The 22,636-nt window shown below is 48.1% G+C and overlaps 1 protein-coding gene across 1 annotated transcript in view; it reads right to left on the reverse strand.

Annotated features, from left to right (window-relative positions):
- Nucleotides 1-22,636, reverse strand: part of slc9a6a (solute carrier family 9 member A6a) — an 84,898-nt gene that overhangs the window by 39,823 nt on the left and 22,439 nt on the right. The window contains 8 exon segments of the mRNA XM_067996759.1: nucleotides 10,839-10,878; nucleotides 10,881-10,925; nucleotides 10,928-10,942; nucleotides 12,574-12,639; nucleotides 12,642-12,682; nucleotides 15,924-16,000; nucleotides 16,299-16,376; nucleotides 17,144-17,343. Of these exon segments, the coding sequence (XP_067852860.1) occupies nucleotides 10,839-10,878; nucleotides 10,881-10,925; nucleotides 10,928-10,942; nucleotides 12,574-12,639; nucleotides 12,642-12,682; nucleotides 15,924-16,000; nucleotides 16,299-16,376; nucleotides 17,144-17,343 (562 nt within the window).

Consider the following 22,636-nt stretch of genomic DNA (forward strand, 5'->3'; position numbering starts at 1 on the left):
GTCACACCACAGATAAAAATTACTGAGGGAGATAGTGAATGGGTGACCAACAGACAGAGGAAGAGTAGGAAGGCAGTGCAGGGGTCCCCTGCGGTCATCTCCCTCCAAAACAGGTATACCATTTTGGATACTGTTGGGGGAGATGGCTCACCAGGGGAAGGTGGCAGCGGCCAGGTTCATGGCACCGTGGCTGGCTCTGCTGCACAGGAGGGCAGGAAAAAGAGTGGCAGAGCTATAGCGATAGGGGACTCGATTGTAAGGGGAATAGACAGGCGTTTCTGCGGACGCAACCGAGACTCCAGGATGGTATGTTGCCTCCCTGCTGCAAGGGTCAGGGATGTCTCGGAGCGGCTGCAGGACATTCTGGAGGGGGAGGGTGAACAGCCAGTTGTCGTGGTGCATATAGGTACCAACGATATAGGTAAAAAACAGGATGAGGTCCTACAAGCTGAATTTAGGGAGTTAGGAGTTAAACTAAAGAGTAGGACCTCAAAGGTAGTAATCTCAGGATTGCTACCAGTGCCACGGGCTAGTCAGAGTAGGAATGACAGGATAGCTAGGATGAATACGTGGCTTGAGAAATGGTGCAAGAGGGAGGGATTCAAATTCCTGGGCCATTGGAACCAGTTCTGGGGGAGGTGGGACCAGTACAAATTGGACGGTCTGCATCTGGGCAGGACTGGAACCAATGTCCTAGGGGGAGTGTTTGCTAGTGCTGTTGGGGAGGGTTTAAACTAATGTGGCAGGGGGATGGGAACCGATGCAGGAAGTCAGTGGGAAGTAAAGTGGTGACAGAAACAAAAGGCAGTAAGGGAGAGTGTACAGAACATGACCGGACAGATGGTCTGAGAAAGCAGGGCAAAGACCAAGGGAAGTCTAGATTAAACTGCATTTATTTCAATGCAAGAAGTCTGATGGGCAAGGCAGATGAACTCAGGGCATGGATGGGTACATGGGACTGGGATGTTATAGCTATTACTGAAACATGGCTAAGGGAGGGGCAGGACTGGCAGCGCAATGTTCCAGGGTACAGATGCTATAGGAAAGATAGAGCAGGAGGTAAGAGAGGAGGGGGAGTTGCGTTCTTGATTAGGGAGAACATCACGGCAGTAGTGAGAGGGGATATATCCGAGGGTTCGCCCACTGAGTCTATATGGGTAGAACTGAAAAATAAGAAGGGAGAGATCACTTTGATAGGATTGTACTACAGACACCCAAATAGTCAACAGGAAATTGAGGAGCAAATATGTAAGGAGATTACAGACAGCTGCAAGAAAAATAGGGTGGTAATAGTAGGGGACTTTAACTTTCCCAACATTGACTGGGACAGCCACAGCATTAGGGGCTTGGATGGAGAGAAATTTGTTGAGTGTATTCAGGAGGAATTTCTCATTCAGTATGTGGATGGCCCGACTAGAGAGGGGGCAAAACTTGACCTCCTCTTGGGAAATAAGGAAGGGCAGGTGACAGAAGTGTTAGTGAGGGATCACTTTGGGACCAGTGATCATAATTCCATTAGTTTTAAGATAGCTATGGAGAATGATAGGTCTGGCCCAAAAGTTAAAATTCTAAATTGGGGAAAGGCCAATTTTGATGGTATTAGACAGGAACTTTCAGAAGTTGATTGGGAGAGTCTGTTGGCAGGCAAAGGGACGTCTGGTAAGTGGGAGGCCTTCAAAAGTGTGTTAACCAGGGTTCAGGGTAAACACATTCCTTATAAAGTGAAGGGCAAGGCTGGTAGAAGTAGGGAAACTTGGATGACTCGGGAGATTGAGGCCCTAGTCAGAAAGAAGAAGGAGGCATATGACATGCATAGGCAGCTGGGATCAAGTGGATCCCTTGAAGAGTATAGAGATTGCCGGAGTAGAGTTAAGAGAGAAATCAGGAGGGCAAAAAGGGGACATGAGATTGCTTTGGCAGATAAGGCAAAGGAGAATCCAAAGAGCTTCTACAAATACATAAAGGGCAAAAGAGTAACTAGGGAGAGAGTAGGGCCTCTTAAGGATCAACAAGGTCATCTATGTGCGGAACCACAAGAGATGGGTGAGATCCTGAATGAATATTTCACATCGGTATTTACGGTTGAGAAAGGCATGGATGTTAGGGAACTTGGGGAAATAAATAGTGATGTCTTGAGGAGTGTACATATTACAGAGAGGGAGGTGCTGGAAGTCTTAACGCGCATCAAGGTAGATAAATCTCCGGGACCTGATGAAATGTATCCCAGGACGTTATGGGAGGTGAGGGAGGAAATTGCGGGTCCCCTAGCAGAGATATTTGAATCATCGACAGCTACAGGTGAGGTGCCTGAAGATTGGAGGGTAGCAAATGTTGTGCCTTTGTTTAAGAAGGGCGGCAGGGAAAAGCCTGGGAACTACAGACCGGTGAGCCTGACATCTGTAGTGGGTAAGTTGTTGGAGGGTATTCTGAGAGACAGGATCAACAGGCATTTGGAGAGGCAGGGACTGATTAGGAACAGTCAGCATGGTTTTGTGAGAGGAAAATCATGTCTCACGAATTTGATTGAGTTTTTTAAGGGGTAACCAAGAAGATAGATGAGGGCTGTGCAGTAGACGTGGTCTACATGGACTTCAGCAAAGCCTTTGACAAGGCACCGCATGGTAGGTTGTTACATAAGGTTAAATCTCATGGGATCCAAGGTGAGGTAGCCAATTGGATACAAAATTGGCTTCACGACAGAAGACAGAGGGTGGTTGTAGAGGGTTGTTTTTCAAACTGGAGGCCTGTGTCCAGCGGTGTGCCTCAGGGATCAGTGCTGGGTCCGCATTATTTGTTATTTATATTAATGATTTGGATGAGAATTTAGGAGGCATGGTTAGTAAGTTTGCAGATGACACCAAGATTGGTGGCATTGTGGACAGTGAAGAAGGTTATCTAGGATTGCAACGGGATCTTGATAAATTGGGCCAGTGGGCCGATGAATGGCAGATGGAGTTTAATTCAGATAAATTTGAGGTGATGCATTTTGGTAGATCGAATCGGGCCAGGACCTACTCCATTAATGGTAGGGCGTTGGGGAGAGTTATAGAACAAAGAGATCTAGGAGTACAGGTTCATAGCTCCTTGAAAGTGGAGTCACAGGTGGATAGGGTGGTGAAGAAGGCATTCAGCATGCTTGGTTTCATTGGTCAGAACATTGAATACAGGAGTTGGGATGTCTTGTTGAAGTTGTACAAGACATTAGTAAGGCCACACTTGGAATACTGTGTACAGTTCTGGTCACCCTATTATAGAAAGGATATTATTAAACTAGAAAGAGTGCAGAAAAGATTTACTAGGATGCTACCGGGACTTGATGGTTTGACTTATAGGGAGAGGTTAGATCGACTGGGACTTTTTTCCCTGGAGAGTTGGAGGTTAAGGGGTGATCTTATAGAAGTCTATAAAATAATGAGGGGCATAGATAAGGTAGATAGTCAAAATCTTTTCCCAAAGGTAAGGGAGTCTATAACGAGGGGACATAGATTTAAGGTGAGAGGGGAGAGATACAAAAGGGTCCAGAGGGGCAATTTTTTCACTCAAAGGGTGGTGAGTGTCTGGAACGAGCTGCCAGAGGCAGTAGTAGAGGCGGGTACAATTTTGTCTTTTAAAAAGCATTTGGACAGTTACATGGGTAAGATGGGTATCGAGGGATATGGGCCAAGTGCAGGCAATTGGGACTAGCTTAGTGGTATAAACTGGGCGACATGGACATGTTGGGCCGAAGGGCCTGTTTCCATGTTGTAAACTTCTATGATTCTCTGATAATATTTTTTAAATGGTGAGAAACTATTAAATGTTGGCGTTCAGTAAGACTTGGTGTCTTTGTACAAGAAACACAAGAAGTTAGTATGCAGGTACAGCAAGCAATTAGGAAAGCAAATGGCATGTTGGCCTTTATTGCAAGGGGTTGGAGTACAAGAGTAAGGAAGTCTTACTGCAATTGTACAGGGCTTTGGTGAGACCTCACCTGGAGTACTGCGTACAGTTTTGGTCTCCTTATCTAAGGAAGGATATACTTGTCTTAGGGGCGGTACAACGAAGGTTCACTAGATTAATTCCTGGGATGAGAGGGTTGTCCTATGGGGAGAGATTGAGTAGAATGGGCCTATACTCTCTGGAGTTTCGAAGAATGAGAGGTGATCTCATTGAAACATATAAGATCATTAGGGGTAGATGCTGAGAGGCTGATTCCCCTGGCTGGAGAGTCTAGAACTAGAGGGCATAGTCTCAGGATAAGGGGTCGGCCATTCAAGACTGAGATGTGGAGGAATTTCTTCACTCAGAGGGTTGTGAATCTTTGGAATTCTCTACCCCAGAGGGCTGTGGATGCTGAGTCATCGAGTTTATTAAAGGCCGAGATCGATGGATTTTTGGACTCTCGAGAAATCAAGGGATGTGGGGATCGGGTGGGAAAGTGGAGTTGAGGTCGAAGATCAGCCATGATCTGATTGAATGGCGGAGCAGGCTCGAGGGGCCGTATGGCCGACTCCTGCTCCTATTTCTTATACCTGGGATACATTTCATCTGGGCCTGGCGATTTATCTACTTTCAAAGATGCTAATCCCCTTAATACTTCCTCTCTCACGATGTTTATCCCTTCCTTCTCCTTAACTGCAATGTCTGCATCGTCTTCCTCTTTCGTGAAGGCAGATACAAAGTATTCATTAAGAACCATACCCACATCTTCCCTCTCCAAGGCCTTGACATCCTTCCTAAATTGTGGTGCCAGAATTGTACGAAATACTCCAGCTGAGGCCTAACCAGTGATTTCATAGAATCATAGAAAGGTTACAGCACGGAAGGAGGCCATTCGGCCCATCGAGTCCGTGCCGGCTCTGTGCAAGAGCAATCCAGCTGGTCCCACTCCCCCACCCTATCCCCGTAGCCCTGCAAATTTTTTCATTTCAAGTACTTACCCAGTTCCCTTTCGAAGGCCCTGATTGAATCTGCCTCCACCACCCCCTCGGGCAGTGCATTCCAGATCCTAACCACTCGCTGTGTAAAAAAGTTTTTTCTCATCTTTGGTTCTTTGGGCAATCACGTCCTCTGGTTCTTAAGGGATCGCCCGTTTAAGACGGAAATGAGGAGGAATTTCTTCTCCCAGAGGGTTGTGAATCTTTGGAGTTCTTTACCCCAAAAAGCTGTGGAGGCTGAGTTATTGAATACATTCAAGGCTGAGTTCGACAAATTTTTGATCAGCAAGGGAGTCAAAGGATATGGGGAAAGGGTGGGAAAGTGGAGTTGAGGTAAATATCAGATCAGCCATGATCACATTAAATGGCGGAGCAGGCTCGAGGGGCCGAATGGCCTAATCCTGCTCCTATCTCTGGTGGCCTTACATTGGTTCCTCCAATGGGAACAGTTTCTCTCTATCTACTCTGTCTAGACCCTTCATGATTTTGAAAACCTCCATCAAATCTCCTCGCAACCGTCTCTGTTCCAAGGAGAACAACCCCAGCTTCTCCAGTCTATCCACGTAACTAAAGTCCCTCATCCCTGGAATCATTCTAGGAAATCTCCTCTGCCCTCTCTCTAGGCCTTCACATCCTTCCTAAAGTGCAGTGCCCAGAACTGGACACAATAGCCAATGTTTTAAATTGGGGGAAGGCAAATTTTACAGAGCTAAGAGGTGATTTGGCAGAAGTGGACTGGACACAACTACTTGAGGAGAAATCAGTGGCAAGCCAGTGGGAGGCACTAAAAAGTGAAATTCTACGGGTACAATGCAGATACGTCCCCTCAAAGAAAAAGGGTGGCACTGCCAAATTTAGAGCCCCCTGGTTGTCTAGAAGTATACGGGGCAAGATAAAGCAGAAAAAGAAAGCTTATGACTGTCACAGAAAACTAAATACTGCAGAAAGCCTAGAGGAGTATAGAAAGTACAGGGATGACGTAAAAAAGGAAATAAGGAAAGCAAAGAGAGGGACTGACAAAATATTAGCTCATAAGATTAAAGAAAACCCGAAGATGTTTTATCAGTACATTAAGAACAAGAGGATAGCGAAGGAAAAGGTGGGACCTATCAGGGATGATAAGGGTAACTTGTGTGTAGAAGCAGAGGATGTGGGTAGGGTTTTAAATGAATATTTTGTCTCCGTATTCACAAAGGAAAGGGATGATCCAGACGTAGTAGTTAAAGGGGAGAGGTGTGAAATATTGGATAAGGTAAACATAACGAGAGAGGAAGTACTAGAGGGACTGGAATCCTTGAAAGTTGATAAGTCACCAGGGCCGGATGGATTGTTTCCTGGGCTATTGAAGGAAGCCAGGGAGGAAATAGCGGATGCTCTGAGGATCATTTTCCAATCCTCACTAGATACAGGGGAGGTACCGGAGGACTGGAAGACTACAAACGTAGTACCATTGTTTAAAAAGGGTACGAGGGAAAGGCCGAACAATTATAGGCCGGTCAGTCTGACCTCGGTGGTGGGCAGACTATTAGAATCAATACTGAGAGATAGGATAAACTGTCACTTGGAAAGGCATGGTTTAATCAGGGATAGTCAGCATGGATTTGTTCAGGGAAGGTCATGCCTTACAAATCTGATTGAATTCTCTGAGGAAGTGACAGGGAGGATTGATGAGGGTAGTGCAGTGGATGTTGTGTACTTGGATTTTAGTAAGGCATTTGACAAGGTCCCGCATGGCAGACTGGTCAGAAAGGTAAAAGCCCATGGGATCCAGGGAAATGTGGCGAATTGGATCCAAAATTGGCTCAGTAACAGGAAACAAAGGGTAAAAATCGATGGATGTCTTTGTGAATGGAAATCCGTTTCCAGTGGTGTGCCACAGGGCTCAGTGTTGGGTCCCTTGCTGTTTGTGGTATATATTAATGATTTGGACTTGAAAGTAGGGGGCATGATTGGCAAATTTGCAGACGACACAAAAATTGGCCGTGTAGTTGATAGTGAAGAGGATAGCTGTAGACTCCAAGAAGATATCAATGGGTTGGTGGAGTGGGCGGAAAAATGGCAAATGGAGTTCAACCCGGAGAAGTGTGAGGTAATGCACTTTGGGAGGGCAAACAGTAAAAGGGAATACGCAGTAAATGGGAATATATTGAGAGGGGTAGAGGAAGTGAGAGAGCTTGGAGTGCATGTGCACAGGTCCCTGAAGGTGGCAGTACAGGTAGATACGGTTGTGAAGAAGGCATTCGGAATGCTCTCCGTTATTAGCCGAGGTATAGAATACAAAAGCAGGGATGTAATGATGGAACTGTATAAAACGTGGTAAGGCCACAGCTGGAGTATTGTGCGCAGTTCTGGTCACCACATTACAGGAAGGACGTAATTGCTCTGGAGAGTGTGCAGAAAAGATTTACAAGAATGTTGCCAGGGATTGAAAATTGCAGCTATGAGGAGAGATTGGATAGGCTGGGGTTGTTTTCCTTGGAGCAGAGGAGGCTGAGGGGAGACTTGATTGAGGTGTACAAAATTATGAGGGGCCCAGATAGAGTAGACAGGAAGTCCCTGTTTCCCCTAGCGGGGAGTTCAAGAACTAGAGGACATAGATTTAAGGTGATTGGCGGAAGGATTAGAGGGGACATGAGGAAAAGCTTTTTTACCCAGAGGGTGGTGGGTGAATGGAATTCGCTGCCTGAATTGGTGGTAGAGGCAGGGACCCTCAACTCTTTTAAAAAGTACCTGGACCTGCACCTAAAGTGCTGTAAGCTGCAGGGCTACGGACCGGGTGCTGGAAGGTGGGATTAGAATGGGCACCTGGTTGTTTTTCCAGCCGGCGCGGACACGAGGGGCCGAATGGCCCCCTTCTGTGCTTCTGTATCTTTTCTATGGTTCTAATACTCCAGTTGTAGCTGAACCAGTGTTTTATAAAGGTTCATCATGACTTCCTTGCTTTGTACTCTATGCCTCTATTTATAAAGCCCAGGATCCCGTTTGCTTTTTTAACCGCTTTCTTAACCTGCCCTGCCACCTTCAACAATTTGTGTACATATACCCCCAGATCTCTCTGTTCCTGTATCCCTTTTAGATTTGTGCCCTCTAGTTTATATTCCCTCTCCTCGTTCTCCCGACCGAAATGCACCACCTCACATTTTCTTCATCTGCCACGTGTCCGCCCATTCCACCAGCCTGTCTATATCCGCTTGAAGTCTATCACTATCCTCCTCACTGTTCACTACACTTCCATGTTTTGTTTCATCCACAAATTTTGAAATTGTGCCCTGTACACCCAAGTCCAAGTCATTAATATTTATCAAGAAAAGCAGTGGTCCCAGCACCGACCCCTGGGGAACACCACTGTATACCTCCCTCCAGTCCGAAAAACAACTGTTCACCACTACTCTCTGTTTCCTGTCCTTTAGCCAATTCTGTATCCATGTTGCTACTGCCCCCTTTATTCCGTGGGCCGCAATCTTGATGACAAGCCCACCATGCGGCACTTTATCAAACGCTTTTTGAAAGTCCATATACACCACATTAACGGCATTGCCCTCACCTACCCTCTCTGTTACCTCATCAAAAAACTCAATCAGGTTAGTTAAACACGATTTGCTTTTAACAAATCCGTGCTGGCTTTCCCTAATCAATCCACCCTCGTCCAAGTGACTGTTAATTCTGTCCCGGATTATCGTTTCCAAAAGTATCCCCACCACTGAGGTTAAACTGACTGGCCTGTAGTTGCTGGGTTTATCCTTACACCCTTTTTTGAACAAGGTTGTAACATTTGCAATTCTCCAGTCCTCTGGCACCACCCCTGTATCTAAGGATGTTTGGAAGATTATGGCCAGTACCTCTACAATTTCCACCCTTACTTCCCTCAGAAACCTAGGGTGCATCCCATCCGGACCAGGTGACTTATCTACTTTAAGTACAGCTCGCCTTTCTAGTACCTCTTCTTTCTCAATTTTTAGCCAATCCAGTATCTTAACTATAGATAGAAGTTTACAACATGGAAACAGGCCCTTCGGCCCAACATGTCCATGTCGCCCAGTTTATACCACTAAGCTCGTCCCAGTTGCCTGCACTTGGCCCATATCCCTCTATACCCATCTTCCCCATGTAACTGTCCAAATGCTTTTTAAAAGACAAAATTGTACCCGCCTCTACTACTGCCTCTGGCAGCTCGTTCCAGACACTGAGACTTTGGCAGCATCTTCTTCCTTGGTAAAGACAGGTGCAAAGTACTCATTTAATACCTCGGCCATGCCCTCTGCCTCCATGAGTAGATCTCCTTTATGGCCCCTAATCGGCCCCACCCCTCCTCTTACTACCCGTTTACTGTTTACAGCCTGTAGAAGACTTTTGGATTCCCTTTTATGTTGGCCACCAGTCTATTCTCAGACTCTCTCTTTGCCCCTCTTATTTCCTTTTTCATTTCTCCTCTGAACTTTCTATATTCTGCCTGGTTCTCACTTGTGTTATCAACCTGGCATCTGTCATACGCCCCTTTTTTCTGTTTCATCTTACTCTCTATCTCTTTTGTCATCCAGGGAGCTCTGGCTTTAGTTGCCCTCCTTTCTGCCTCGTGGGAATGTGCCCAGACTGTACCCGAACCATCTCCTCTTTAAAGGCCACCCATTGCTCAATTCCAGTTTTGTCTGCCAATCTTTGATTCCAATTTACCCGGGCCAGATCCGTTCTCATCCCATTGAAATTGGCCCTCCTCCAAATGAGTATTTTTACTTTAGAGTGGTCCGTGTCCTTTTCCATAGCTATTCTAAACCATATGATATTATGATCGTTGCTCCCTGAATGTTCCCCCACTGACACTTGCTCCATTTGGCCAGTCTCATTCCCTGGATCCAAGTCCAGCAATGCCTCCTTCCTTGCTGGGCCGAAACGTACTGGTCAAGAAAGTTATCGTGGACACATTTCAAAATTCCTCTCCTTCTTTGCCCCTTATATTATTGTTATCCCAGTCTATATTAGGATAGTTGAAATCCTCTGCTATCACTATTCTACAGCGTCGCAAAGCTTTCGCATAACTTCCCTATTTTGTATAAACTGGTCCTTTCTATTCAAGGAAAACACACTGCCCGCAGAGATGGATTAATCAGACCTGGTCTGCGGAGGGAGAGGACTGAAGGGCTGAATGGCCTTTTCTCACCCTGGATTGTCTTTGGCACTAATGGATCGACAGTTAAGAATTGTTAGCACAGAAATTCAAATCACTTGGGTAACAGGTGAACTTTGACCTCTGGGACCTGGGTACAAATCCATACCAGATTTGAGATGAAAGTTTTCTCTGTCACTGGATACAAGGGTCCAATGTGAAATTGGGGAGCTGCCTCGATAATCCAGGGAGCTGCCTCGATAATCCAGGGGAGCTGCCTCGATAATCCAGGGGGAGCTGCCTCGATAATCCAGGGGGAGCTGCCTCGATAATCCAGGGGAGCTGCCTCGATATCCAGGGGAGCTGCCTCGATATCAGGGGGAGCTGCCTCGATAATCCAGGGGGAGCTGCCTCAATATCCAGGGGAGCTGCCTCGGAGAACGGCTGATATGGAATGGAGACAATCGATCCCACTGTACAGTAAAGGGGATCTCTCTCAGCACGTTGCTGGGGCAGTGAGGGAGCTTAATCAGAATCTAACCCGACACGGGAAGTACTTGACACTGAAACTGAAAGTGTTTCGTTCTCCAGCACCAAATGAGAGCGCATTAATGATTGGATAGTCAGATCACCGTGTCAGTTAAGAGGAGTGAAATGGTTTGTAAAGAATGCAAGGAACATTAAATACCAGCATTACCAATCAACACTCGAGCATTGGTGGAGCAATAATTCTCAGGAGAAGCGATAATGCTTTTGATGTCTGCCTACACAAGGTATTGAGAATCTTCTCTCACTCAATTAATCAGGTCAGAAACACTTACGAAGACAGAACGATGGCGACGGCATCAGTTAGGACACTCTCCCAAACAGAAGGGCGTAGAGATCCACGTAAGCCTGTAGCTCATTGATATGGCCAGAACCGTCACTGCAAATGGGAAGAATTCATTTAATCCCCGAGTCGAACTTCTCCGCATAACTTCACAATTGGTCCATCGCTATCGATTTACTCCCCTCCTGAAGGTGATGGTTCATTGCAGCTCAACTCAGCACATAACAATTCTCCGAGACGCACGTGCATGCGTACAATAGAAGTAGGTGGGGGGACGGGTTGATATCTTTTTTTCATTATTCTCATCTTTTTTTGATAATCTTGGATAATGGGTCAATAGATAAGGGATAGGGAGATAGAAGTTATAGTGAACAAGGGGATAGCCCGCGGGGGGGGGGAAGGGTCGCGACAAGGGGCCGGGGTTGGGCCCTAGGAGGTGGCCGGGGCAGGGTGCGGTCGCCTGGGGGGGGCGGGATCGCCCGCAGGGGGGCCCCGGGGGAGGCGGGTCGCCCCTGGGGCCGGGGGGAATAGGTGCGAGGGGGTCTTGAGGGGGGGGTGCGTCAGGGGTGGCCCTGGGAGGGGGGGAAGGGGTTCGGCCTAGGGGGGCACTGGGGTGGAGGGCAGGGTGGCAGCAGGCGGGGGGGAGCCCCTGGGGCCCCAGGGGGGGGGGGGTAGGATGTGGGAGGGGGAGGGTCTGAAGAGGGGGGGGGTGAAGCCGGGGGGGAGGGGGGAGGGTGCAGGGGTCGCCCGGAGCTGCTGGGGGCAGGGGAGGGGGGGGCAGGGTGTCGCCTGCTGGGGGGGCCCGGTGGTGAGATGAGGGGGAATAGGGTTGGGGGGAGGGCGAGGAGTGGGCGGGGAGGGGGGGGCGGGATGCCCTGCAGGGGGCGGGCTGGGGGTGGGGCGGAGTCGCCCTGCAGGGGGGCCCGGGGGGGGGCGGGTAGGGTCGCCCTGCAGGTGGGGCCCCTTGGTGGGGGGGGGGGCCGCGCACTGGGGGGGTCCAAGGGAGACAACCCCAGCTTCTCCTGTCTATCCATTTAACTAAAGTCCCTCTTCCTGATTCATTCTAGTAAATCTCTCCTGCACCCTCTCTAAGGCTTCACACTTTCTAAGTGCGGTGCCCAGAACTGGACACAATACTCGATGTGAGGCCTGAACCATGTGTTTTATAAAGGTTCATCATAACTCTTGCTTTGTCCTCGACGCCTCTATTAAAAGCCCTGATCCCGTTGCTTGTGTGTGGAATATCTGGTGATTCTGGCTCACCAAATAAAGTGACCATGAAATCTTCCGTTCTTGAAAAACCCAACTGCTTCACTAATGTCCTTCAGGAAGGGAACCTGCCGTCCTTACCCTGGGCCTATATGTGACCCAGTCCCACACCAATGTGGTTGCTTCTTAACTGCGCTCTTCCTACCTCACTCGATAACTGTGATGGGCATTTAATGCAGCCTTTCCCTGTTGTCCACACCCAATATAGATTTTAAAAGTGACCGTGTCACTCTGCTCAACGAGCCATCACATTGGTACAGAGCTTGAGGTGGTCTTGTGTTCCCTCCCCCCTCTCCTTCCCCCTTCTGCTCCCACCCCTCTCACTCTCTCTCACCTCTCTCTCCATCGCTCCCTCGATCTCCCCCTCTCCCCCTCATCTCACCTCCTTCCCCCCCTCTCTCCCCCCCCGTACCACCCCAGTGACACTGGGCTCCCAGGAGAACGAACAGTCTTTGTACCTGGTCAGTCGCAGAAATAAGACCCCCAAGAGCAGCAGTCAGTAAAATAAAAGTCTCCGCTCAGCTGCCAATCATATTCATCAGCTTCACACAGCCGTACATAATCAGCCTATTGAGAAACAGAAAGAGCCGAGAATGGATTCTGTGCAGGATTGGGTGGTTTATTTAACTCTACTGGTGTAATGTTGGTCTATCACAGGCCCCATTGATATCGCAGGTCCCCGGGGTATCGTATGACGCACGCACATGGTCCATCACCGGGATTCCCCTGAGCAGCTCTCTCCATCTCACCATTGTGGGATTGGGAACTTGTGACAGGTCACGAGGAGAGGAGAGGTCACACTCACAATCTCCCTCTCTCCCTGGCAGTCCCTCAGGTCGAGGGTGACTCGTGAAGATGCCGGTGTGTGGATTCTTGCAAATCAACCACACGGTCCCAGCGGACCCAAGTCTTGGCCCAATGGCAGGAAATCCGAGACAATTGGAGACCAGGCTCTGCTGTAGGACGGGACTCGCAGTCACTCTCGCGGTCACTCTCGCGGTCCCTCTCGCGGTCACTCTCGCGGTCCCTCTCGCGGTCCCTCTCGCGGTCACTCTCGCGGTCACTCTCGCGGTCACTCTCGCGGTCCCTCTCGCGGTCACTCTCGCGGTCCCTCTCGCGGTCACTCTCGCGGTCACTCTCGCGGTCACTCTCGCGGTCCCTCTCGCGGTCACTCTCGCGGTCACTCTCGCGGTCACTCTCGCGGTCCCTCTCGCGGTCACTCTCGCGGTCACTCTCGCGGTCACTCTCGCGGTCACTCTCGCGGTCCCTCTCGCGGTCACTCTCGCGGTCACTCTCGCGGTCACTCTCGCGGTCACACTCGCGGTCACACTCGCGGTCACTCTCGCAGTCACTCTCGCAGTCACACTCACAGTCACTCTCACAGTCACTCTCGCAGTCACTCTCGCAGTCACTCTCAGCAGAGCCGGTCCCAGCATTTGGGATAAAAGGTGAGGCTGTAGCAGAAGGGAATTTTTTTTAAAAAGTATGTCAGACAATATTGGAATTAGAATCATACAGCACAGAAGGAGGCCATTCGGCCCATCGTGCCTGTGCCGGCTCTTGAAAGAGCTATTCAATTAGTCCCATTCCCCTGCTCTTTCCCCATAGCCCTGCAAATTTTTCCTTCGAGTATTTATCCAATTCCCTTTTGAAAGTTATTATTGAATCTGCTTCCACCGCCCTTTCAGGCAGCGCATTCCAGATCATAACAACTCGCTGCGTAAAACAGTATTAAATTATGGTGACATTATTCGATTTTACACTGCAGCCCAATGAGATCGACCAAAACAGTTTTAAAGTTATACAAAAGAAATTAATATCTTTAGTCTTTCCCTCTGCCAAACATATTTAAAAATACTGCACAACTTTCAGTTTCATTATTGAACTTTTGTCATAGAAACAGGCCATTCGGCCCATCAATTCTTTGCTAGTGTTTCTCTACACGGCCACTCAGTCTGATCCCACTCTTCTGCTCTCTCCCCACACTCAGAATTCTTAAGTGCCGGTCGTGGTTCAGTGGGTCACACTCTCGCCTCTGAGTCAGAAGGTCATGGGTTCAAATCCCACTCCAGAAACTTGAGCACAAAATCCAGGCCGACACTCCCAGTGCAGCACTGAGGGAGCGCCGCACTGTCGGAGGGTCAGTACTGAGGGAGTGCCGCACTGTCGGAGGGTCAGTACTGAGGGAGCGCTGCACTGTCGGAGGGTCAGTACTGAGGGAGCGCTGCACTGTCGGAGGGTCAGTACTGAGGGAGCGCTGCACTGTCGGAGGGTCAGTACTGAGGGAGCGCTGCACTGTCGGAGGGTCAGTACTGAGGGAGTGCTGCACTGTCGGAGGGTCAGTACTGAGGGAGTGCTGCACTGTCGGAGGGGCAGTACTGAGGGAGCGCTGCACTGACGGAGGGTCAGTACTGAGGGAGCGCTGCACTGTCGGAGGGTCAGTACTGAGGGAGCGCTGCACTGTCGGAGGGTCAGTACTGAGGGAGCGCTGCACTGTCGGAGGGTCAGTACTGAGGGAGTGCTGCACTGTCGGAGGGTCAGTACTGAGGGAGTGCTGCACTGTCGGAGGGTCAGTACTGAGGGAGTGCTGCACTGTCGGAGGGTCAGTACTGAGGGAGCGCTGCACTGTCGGAGGGTCAGTACTGAGGGAGCGCCGCACTGTCGGAGGGTCAGTACTGAGGGAGCGCCGCACTGTTGGAGGTGCCATCTTTCAGATGAGACGTTAAACCAAGGCCCCATCTGCCCTCGCAGATGTTTGCAAAAGATCCCATGGCCACCATTAGAAGAAGGGATTTCTCCCCCGGTGTCCTGGCCAATCTTTATCCCTCAATCAACATCACTAGAACAGATTAACTGGTCTCTCATAGAATTATATAGACTCTACAGCACAGAAACAGGCCATTCGGCCCAACTGGTCTATGCCAGTGTTTATACTCCACACGAGCCTCCTCCCTCCCTACTTCATCTCAGCCTATCAGCATATCCTTCTATTCCTTTCTCCCTCATGTGTTTATCGAGCTTCCCCTTAAACGTATCTACACTATTCACCTCAACTACTCCTTGTAGGAGCGAGTTCCACATTCTCACCACTCTCTGGGTAAAGAAGTTTCTCCTGAATTCCTTATTGGGTTTATTAGTGACGATCTTATATTTATGGCCCAGAGTTCTGGTCTCTCCCACAAGTGGAAACATTTTCTCTACGTCTCCCCTTTCAAACCCTTTCATAATCTTAAAGACCTCTATCAGGTCACCCCTCAGCCTTCTCTTTTGTAGAGAAAAGAGCCCCAGCCTGTTCAGCCTTTCCTGATAAGGATAACCTCTCAGTTCTGGGTAAGTTCATTCATTTACCATGTGTGGGATCTTACTGTGCACAAATTGACTGCTGCTTTTCCCTACAAAACAAGTGACTACATTTCAAAAGTAATTCATTGGCTGGAAAGCGCTTTGAGACATCGTGAGGAAGTGAAAGGTGATATAGAAATACAAATTCTTTATTTTTTTAAATTCAGTTAATGAAACAGTGTCAGACATTTCAAAAGCAAAACTGCAACCAATCCATCGATCCAGAGGATTGTTTAATTATTCTATCAGCAGGTACCTTAAACCACGATATTACCAGGAAGTGTGCAATTCCTGCTCTCCATTGGTGAACAAGTTAGAATGAATATAAACCACATATAAACTCTTTACACTTTGTCACTATTAACGAGCAGAGGGAGCTTCACCTCCTGGTTTACTGGTCAGCCGGACCTGATCAATGGGTTTAAACACAGGGCTGCGATCAGGTTAGTGTGTTGTTAATACTCACCCAATGATGAGGCAGGAGGTGACCGTCCCGATAAAAGCGTAGGCCAAAATCGAGCCCATGTTCCGGAAAAAATGACGCTGAAAATACAAGAATTATGAAATCTCCCAAAGCACAAATCAAAGCAAATCTCAGGGCTTAAACACTGCGTCTTATCCCTCGACAATCCAGGGAAATCCCCGACAATCCAGGTTATGACAAATCCCAGAAAATCAACTAACCCCCCCCTCAGAACATGGGGGGCACTTTCCAGACAACGAAAGTACAATTAGATAGTGGACATTAAACCAGTCTGCACAGAACGTGTTAATCTAATGGATATTTAAAAATACGTCAGTTGTACTCAATAGTATTCGAGAATTAAAAGAACACACTCACCCTTTTCAGACTGTATCCAGCATAAAATATAATGGGCGGGAGCAGAATATTAAAGAACACCTCAGGGTCAAAGGTAACCTGCAGTTGGGAACAGAGTAAAAAATCCACAGCAAGCAAAGCACTGATGTCCCACCCAACACTCTGCCTGCGCAGTGACATCCTGCTCTCCATCACTCAGCGTCCGAACCACCGGCAATTCCCTACCCCCCTCCCCCTTTTCCCCTTCCCCTCTCCCCCCTTTTCCCCCCTCCCCCTTTCCTCCCTCCCCTCTCCCTTTTTCTCCCTCCCCTACCCCCTTCTTTTCACCCTCCCCCCTCTCCCCTTTTCCCCGTCCCCCCACCACCTTCTTTTCCCCCTACCCCCTTCTTTTCCCCCTCCCCTCTCCCCTTTTCCCCCTCCCCTCTCCCCTTTTCCCCCTCCCCCTTACCCCCTTCTTTTCCCCCTCCCCCTACCCCCTTCTTTTCCCTCTCCACTCCCCCTTCCCTCCCCCCTTTTCCCTCGCTCACCTTCTCCCTCCCCCCTTTTACCCCTCCTTTTCCCTCTCCCCCCTTCCCCCTCTTTTCCCCCTCCTCCCTCTTTTCCCCCTCCCCCTTTTCCCTCTCTCCCCTTCTCCCTCTTTTCCCCCTCCTCCCTCTTTTCCCCCTCCTCCCTCTTTTCCCCCTCCTCCCTCTTTTCCCCCTCCTCCCTCTTTTCCCCCTCCTCCCTCTTTTCCCCCTCCTCCCTCTTTTCCCCCTCCTCCCTCTTTTCCCCCTCCCTCCCTCTTTTCCCCCTCCCCCTTTCCCTCTCTCCCCCTCCCCCCCCCCCCCGAGACTCTCCAGGAGTCAGTGAGCTGAGATATTCTGTACCTTTCGAAGCATCTCATTGTCTTCCACATTACTAATGTCCTTGGGGCTTATTTCACTTTTCAGGGTATATTCATAAAACTTCCCACTGACGTTAATTAATAAAGTGGCTGGACTGGAGTCCAGGTCACAGCTCAGGGTAACGTTACTGGCATCGGTGGGAACATGGATCCCGTATCTGAGAACAACGCCCACAATCAGACCTAGAGAACAAACAAAATGTACAAGTCAGACCAGCGAGAAATGCAGGAACCAATGAGATCTCCTGCAATCTCCCTTACAGCTCATCACAGCCGCTAATTTATGAGCAAAGCTCCGATCATTTCCCTCTTTTCTCTGTTCAAGTTTTTTTTTATATATTATTCGTTCATGGGATGTGGGCATCGCTGGCGAGGCCGGTATTTACTGCCCATCCCCAATTCAAATCACTTATATCAATGGAATAATGAGCAACTCCAGGACAGATCACAGGGGCACTCTCCCCAACATCCCAGCAGCCCGACATGGCTTTCTGTCCCACTCCATCCCTCCATCCACATGGCCATGTTCCCATCAACACCATGACTCTTGCCTGGATGAGTCAGGAGTGTGATGGAATACTCTCCACTTGCCTGGACGAGTGCAGCTCCAACAACACTCAAGAAGCTCGACACCATCCAGGACAAAGCAGCCCTCTTGATTGGCACCCCATCCACCACCCTAAACATTCACTCCCTTCACCACTTGCGCACTGTGGCTGCAGTGTGCACCATCCACAGGATGCACTGCAGCAACTCGCCAAGGCTTCTTCGACAGCACCTCCCAAACCCGCAACCTCTACCACCTAGAAGGACGAGAGCAGCAGGCACATGGGAACAACACCACCTGCACGTTCCCCTCCAAGTCACACACCATCCCGACTTGGAAATATATCGCCGTTCCTTCATTGTCGCTGGGTCAAAATCCTGGAACTCCCTTCCTAACAGCACTGTGGGAGAACCTTCACCACACGGACTACAGCGGTTCAAGAAGGCGGCTCACCACCACCTTCTCAAGGGCAATTAGGGATGGGCAATAAATGCCAGCCTTGCCAGTGACGCCCACATACCGAAAATGAATGAAAGAAAAACATTTTAATATGTGGTTAGGACCTCTCTTGTTGGAGATGGTCATTGCCTGTCACATGCCTGGCGTGAATATTACTTATCAGCCCAAGCCTGGATGTTGTCCAGGTCTTGCTGCATGCGGGTACGGACTGCTTCATTATCTGGGGAATTGCCCCATGGAGCTGAACACTGTGCAATCATCAGTGAATATCTCCGCTTCTGACCTTATGATGGAGGGGTCACTGATGAAGCAGCTGAAGATGGTTGGGCCAAGGATACTGCCCTGAGGAACTCCTGCAGCAATGCCCTGGGGCTGAGATGATTGGCCTGCAACAACCACTACCATCTTCCTTTGTGCTGGGTATGACTCCAGCCACTTGAGAGTTTTGCCCTGATTCCCACTGACTTCAATTTTACTCGGGCTCCTTGGTGCCACACTCGGTCAAATGCTGCCTTGATGTCAAGGGCAGTCACTCTCACCTCACCTCTGGAATTCAGCTCTTTTGTCCATGTTTGGACCAAGGCTGTAATGAGGTCTGGAGCCGAGTGGTCCTGGCAGAACCCAAACTGAGCATCGGTGAGCAGGTTATTGGTGAGTAAGTGCCGCTTGATAGCACTGTCGACGACACCTTCCATCACTTTGCTGATGATTGAGAGTAGACTGATGGGGTGGTAATTGTATTTAAGTACAAGTTGGAGAAGTACAGGTTAAATGCATCTCCACTAAGAGTAAAGTCCTCGCGATGCTTCAACTCCCAGTCCAGTTCAATCTACGTTCTCACTCACACCAGCTCCATATAACCCGAGCCCGATTTTCAAAGGGAGGGCGTATTGTTGCACCATGGGTTGCAAGGTAATTGGTTCAGGCCCTTCGGTCCATCTTATTATTAATTCATTCTCAGGATGTGGACGTTGCTGGCAAGGCCGGCGTTTATTACCACATCCCAAGAATGAAAAAGGCCCCCTGTATAATTACACCCCACGAGCTCGGACTCAGAGGCGAGAGTGCTACTCACTGAGCCAAGCTGACACCTGAAGGATAGTGAATGAAGATTTTTAAAACTCAACTACAACTCATCATAACCAGGGGCACTCAGGCACTGACGGATGATTAATTATGGATCACCTATTAAACACATTTACTACACCTGCTCAGGGCCTCTCTTTCAATAAACCTGTTTCACGAATTTATTCTTGAATTTATTACAACCTTTTGCTGCCAATTTTGAACTGGGGCAAAAGAACAGAACTTGGACCAAGTTCCTCCACAAACCACATGGAGCAGAATGAAAGAAACAGGTTATTTCTTCAAAGGATTTCTGATTTCTTTGTGCCGTTTTGTGGACCTGCTTAGGATTCGGTCAATTCTGCCGTCTGCTTATTTCATGAAATAAAAATATTAAACAAACTTTTTCTTCCAAGTAGATGGGGGGATGGTCAGTAACAAATCATCGATCCCCAAAAACTGGGTCAGGACTGAAGCGATCCCAGTTTGTGAACTGAACAGATGTTATCAGTGTATGAGTTGGGGGTGTAGAGGGGGGAATGGGCATTTAACAGCTCAGTGAGGGTCGAGAAGATTGAGCGATTGAGGTCTTTAAAATGATAAAGGATTCGATAGGGTAGATATGGAGAAACCATTGCCTCTGGTGGGGGAATCAAGAACAAGGGGACATAATCTTAAAATTAGATCAGGCCGTTCAGGAGTGAAATCAGGAAGCATTTCTTCACTCAAAGGGGAGTGGAAATCTGGAACTCACTCCCCAAAAAGGCCGTGGATGCTGGGAGACAGTTGGAGTTTTCAAGACTGAGATCGATAGATTTTTTTTGGGTAAGGGTATCGTGGGATATGGAACCCGTACTACACAAAAATCTCAATATAAATGCAGCCACCAATCTCTTACAAAACACCACAAATGCTGGTACTGGAAAAATAATACAATAAATAATACAATAAATAATAGCGTGAAATTATTTGAGTGCTGATGAGCAAATGATGGGAAGGTTCAATGGATAGAGATCATGAAACTGAAACTGATGGCAGTGAAATTTGTCGGATTGAAACAGGAAAGCAGAGTTCGAGAATGTACAGGAGCAAAATGCTCAGTGGGAAATCTGAGCAAAAACATTCTTTTCCACCCTAGATTCCAAAACACAGCTGCGTAGCATTCCGTGTCAGGGACCGTGTGAGACATCACTTGACAAGCTGTTTCAGGAGGACCAGTGTTACATCACAAAATGCACAACTTACTGTTTCGATAAGATGGCGCAGTGTCCGTTTAACAGCAGTTTAAGGGCAGACAAGCCAAGTCCATGCAACCTGTCCTATAATTTAACCCTTTTAGCCCCGGTATCATTCTAGTGAATCTGCGCTGCACCCCCTCCAAGGCCAATATATCCTTCCTGAGGTTCGGTGCCCAGAACTGAACCCTGTCTCCAGATGGGGTCTGCAGAGCTCTGTATAACTGAAGCGTAACTTCTTCCCCATTGAGTGCCTGCTCCGCCATTTGATAAGATCATGGCTGATCTGTGATCTAACCCCATATACCTGCCTTTGGCCCATATCCCTTAATACCTTTGGTTGCCAAACAGCTATCTATCTCACATTTAAATTTAGCAATTGAGCTAGTATCAATTGCCGTTTGCGGAAGAGAGTTCCAAACTTCTACAACCCTTTGTGTGTAGAAATGTTTTCTAATCTCACTCCTGAAAGGTCTGGCTCTAATTTTTAGACTGTGCCCCCTACTCCTAAAATCCCCAACCAGCGGAAATAGTTTCTCTCTATCCACCCTATCCGTTCCCCTTAATATCTTATAAACTTCGATCAGATCACCCCTTAACCTTCGAAACGCCAGAGAATACAACCCCAATTTGTGTAATCTCTCCTCGTAACTTAACCCTTGAAGTCCAGGTATCATTCTAGTAAACCTACGCTGCACTCCCTCCAAGGCCAATATGTCCTTCCGAAGGTGCGGTGCCCAGAACTGCTCACAGTACTCCAGGTGCGGTCTAACCAGGGCTTTGTATAGCTGCAGCATAACTTCTGCCCCCTTGTACTCCAGACCTCTAGATATAAAGACCAGCATTCCATTTGCCTTCTTGATTATTTTCTGCACCTGTTCATGACACTTCAATGATCGATGTACCTGAACTCCTAAGTCCCTTTGGACATCCACTGTTTTTAACTTTTTACACCATTTAGAAAGTACCCTGTTCTATCCTTTTTTGATCCAAAGTGGATGACCTCACATTTGTCTACATTGAATTCCATTTGCCACAGTTTTGCCCATTCACCTAATCTATCAATATCGCTTTGTAATTTTATGTTTTCATCTACACTGCTTACAATGCCACCAATCTTTGTGTCATCGGCAAACTCAGATATGAGACTTTCTATGCCTTCATCTAAGTCGTTAATAAATATTGTGAATAATTGAGGCCCCAAGACAGATCCCTGCGGGACTCCACTAGTCACATCCTGCCAATGTGAGTACCTTCCCATTATCCCTGCTCTCTGTCGCCTTTCGCTCAGCCAACTTCCTGACCAAGTCCGTACTTTTCCCTCGATTCCATGGGTTTCTATCTTAGCTAACAGTCTCTTATGTGGGACCTTATCAAATGCCTTCTGGAAGTCCATATAAATAACATCCATTGACATTCCCCTGTCCACAACTTTAGTCACCTCTTCAAAAAATTCAATCAGGTTTGTCAGGCACGACCTACCTTTCACAAATCCATGCTGGCTCTCTCTGATTAACTGAAAATTCTCAAGGTGTTCAGTCACCCTATCCTTAATTATAGACTCCAGCACTGGCCTTTTGGATTATTTTTTGTACCTGTGCATTAGCTTCTAGTGATTTGTGTACTTGGACTCCCAAATCCCTTTGCTCCTATGATTTGTCTTTCTCAGATCCAAATTGAATGACCTCACACTTCCCCACAGTGAACTCCATCTGCCATAATTTTGGCCAATCACTTAGTCTGTCTGTGTCCCTTTGTAACTCTGTGCTCCCATCTACACCACTTACTGTGTCTCCTAACTTAGTATTAACTGAAATCTTGGATATACCACTCTCTATTCCTTTATCCAAGTCATTAATATTGTGGTGAAAAGTTGAGGCCCGAGTACCGATCCCTGGGGAACACCACTTGTCACACCCCACCAATCAGAGAATGTTCCTTTTATCCTTACTCTGTTTCCTGCCCCTCAACCAATCACTGACCCATGTCACAAGGTTACCTCCAATTCCAATGTTTGCTAATAATTTCTTGTGCGGAAACTTATCAAATGCCTTCTGGAAGTCCATAGACACAACATCGACCGACACTCTCCTGTCCACCATGCTGGTGACCTCCTCAAATAATTCAACTAGATTTGTCAGACGTGACCTATCCTTCGGAAATTCATGCT

Source organism: Heptranchias perlo, chromosome 15, assembly GCF_035084215.1.
Source record: "Heptranchias perlo isolate sHepPer1 chromosome 15, sHepPer1.hap1, whole genome shotgun sequence".
Classification (NCBI taxonomy): domain Eukaryota; kingdom Metazoa; phylum Chordata; class Chondrichthyes; order Hexanchiformes; family Hexanchidae; genus Heptranchias; species Heptranchias perlo.